Source organism: Hylaeus volcanicus, chromosome 9 (genome assembly GCF_026283585.1).
Source record: "Hylaeus volcanicus isolate JK05 chromosome 9, UHH_iyHylVolc1.0_haploid, whole genome shotgun sequence".
NCBI lineage: Eukaryota > Metazoa > Arthropoda > Insecta > Hymenoptera > Colletidae > Hylaeus > Hylaeus volcanicus.
In genome coordinates this window covers 2860199-2861144 of record NC_071984.1, presented here as the reverse complement: position 1 = coordinate 2861144, position 946 = coordinate 2860199, and the positions used below count along the sequence as shown (strand labels likewise).

At 45.2% G+C, this 946-nt stretch overlaps 1 protein-coding gene across 1 annotated transcript in view; it reads left to right on the top strand.

Moving 5' to 3' along the window:
* LOC128881961 (phosphatidylinositol-binding clathrin assembly protein LAP) overlaps positions 1–838 on the top strand; it is a 23114-nt gene extending 22276 nt beyond the window's left edge. Inside the window, exons 11-12 of the mRNA XM_054133435.1 lie at positions 487–609; positions 680–838. Of these exons, the coding sequence (XP_053989410.1) occupies positions 487–609; positions 680–838 (282 nt within the window). The remainder of the gene's footprint in view (positions 1–486; positions 610–679) is intronic.
* The last annotated feature ends 108 nt before the right edge of the window (positions 839–946 follow it).

Sequence of the window (946 nt, the reverse complement as noted above, 5' to 3'; positions counted from 1 at the left end):
CATATTCTGTACCAAGCGTTACCAAATTAACGCGTTAAACTCCACGCGTATTCTTGTACCAAGCGTTACCAAATTAACGCGTTAAATTCTACGCATATTCTGTACCAAGTGTTAGGGAGTTAACGCGTTAAACTCCACGTCTGTAGCGTCCCAAGCATAGATGGGCAAAACCCTAGGCTTCGAATAAATCTGAAGTTTGTTGATATGTTTGTCTCGTTTCCTTCTTTGGAAAATGTTGAAAAGAGGAAAGGAGAGATAGAGATATCAGCAAGCTTCAGATTCATTCGAAGCCTAGGGTTTTGCCCATCACTAGTCCCAAGTATCATCGAGTTGACGCGTTAAACTGGGCGTTTGTCCTGCCTTTTAAACCGTCAAGAAAAAGAAACACATACACACAGTAAATGTGTAATTGTTTACATCTCCTAACAGCCGTCTTCTATTTCCTAATTACAACCTTGGTTCTCTAACGTAACCGTGTGTTTCCAGGCAAAAGTGCAATCTCCGTCGACAGGGCCGAGCACAAATCCATTCCTCAGTTCTCCAACGAACAATGCGGATCAACCGATCGTGGATTTGTTCGGAGCGCCATCAGCGACAGCTGACAACCAGGTATACATAGATCTCTCTTCGTAGCATAGACTCTACGCAGCTGACTATAAATTCCTTCCGTCGTTTTTAGTCGCAGAGAGCGTCCGATGACCTGCTTCAGCTGGCGGGCAATCCCTTCGCGGACATGTTTGGCGGCTCGCAGCCTGCACCTGCTCAAACCGCACAAGCGCAGAACAACATGTGGATGACTAACGGTAACGGTAAATACAAGTATTACCTAAACGTTTGATCGTTTCTCGTTGGTTTCATTGTTTTCTTCTAACACGTTGACCGCCAGGCGTTAGAGACTCGGGAGACTCTTAAGAGACTTGGTAGATTCTTGGGAGATTTGGGAGAC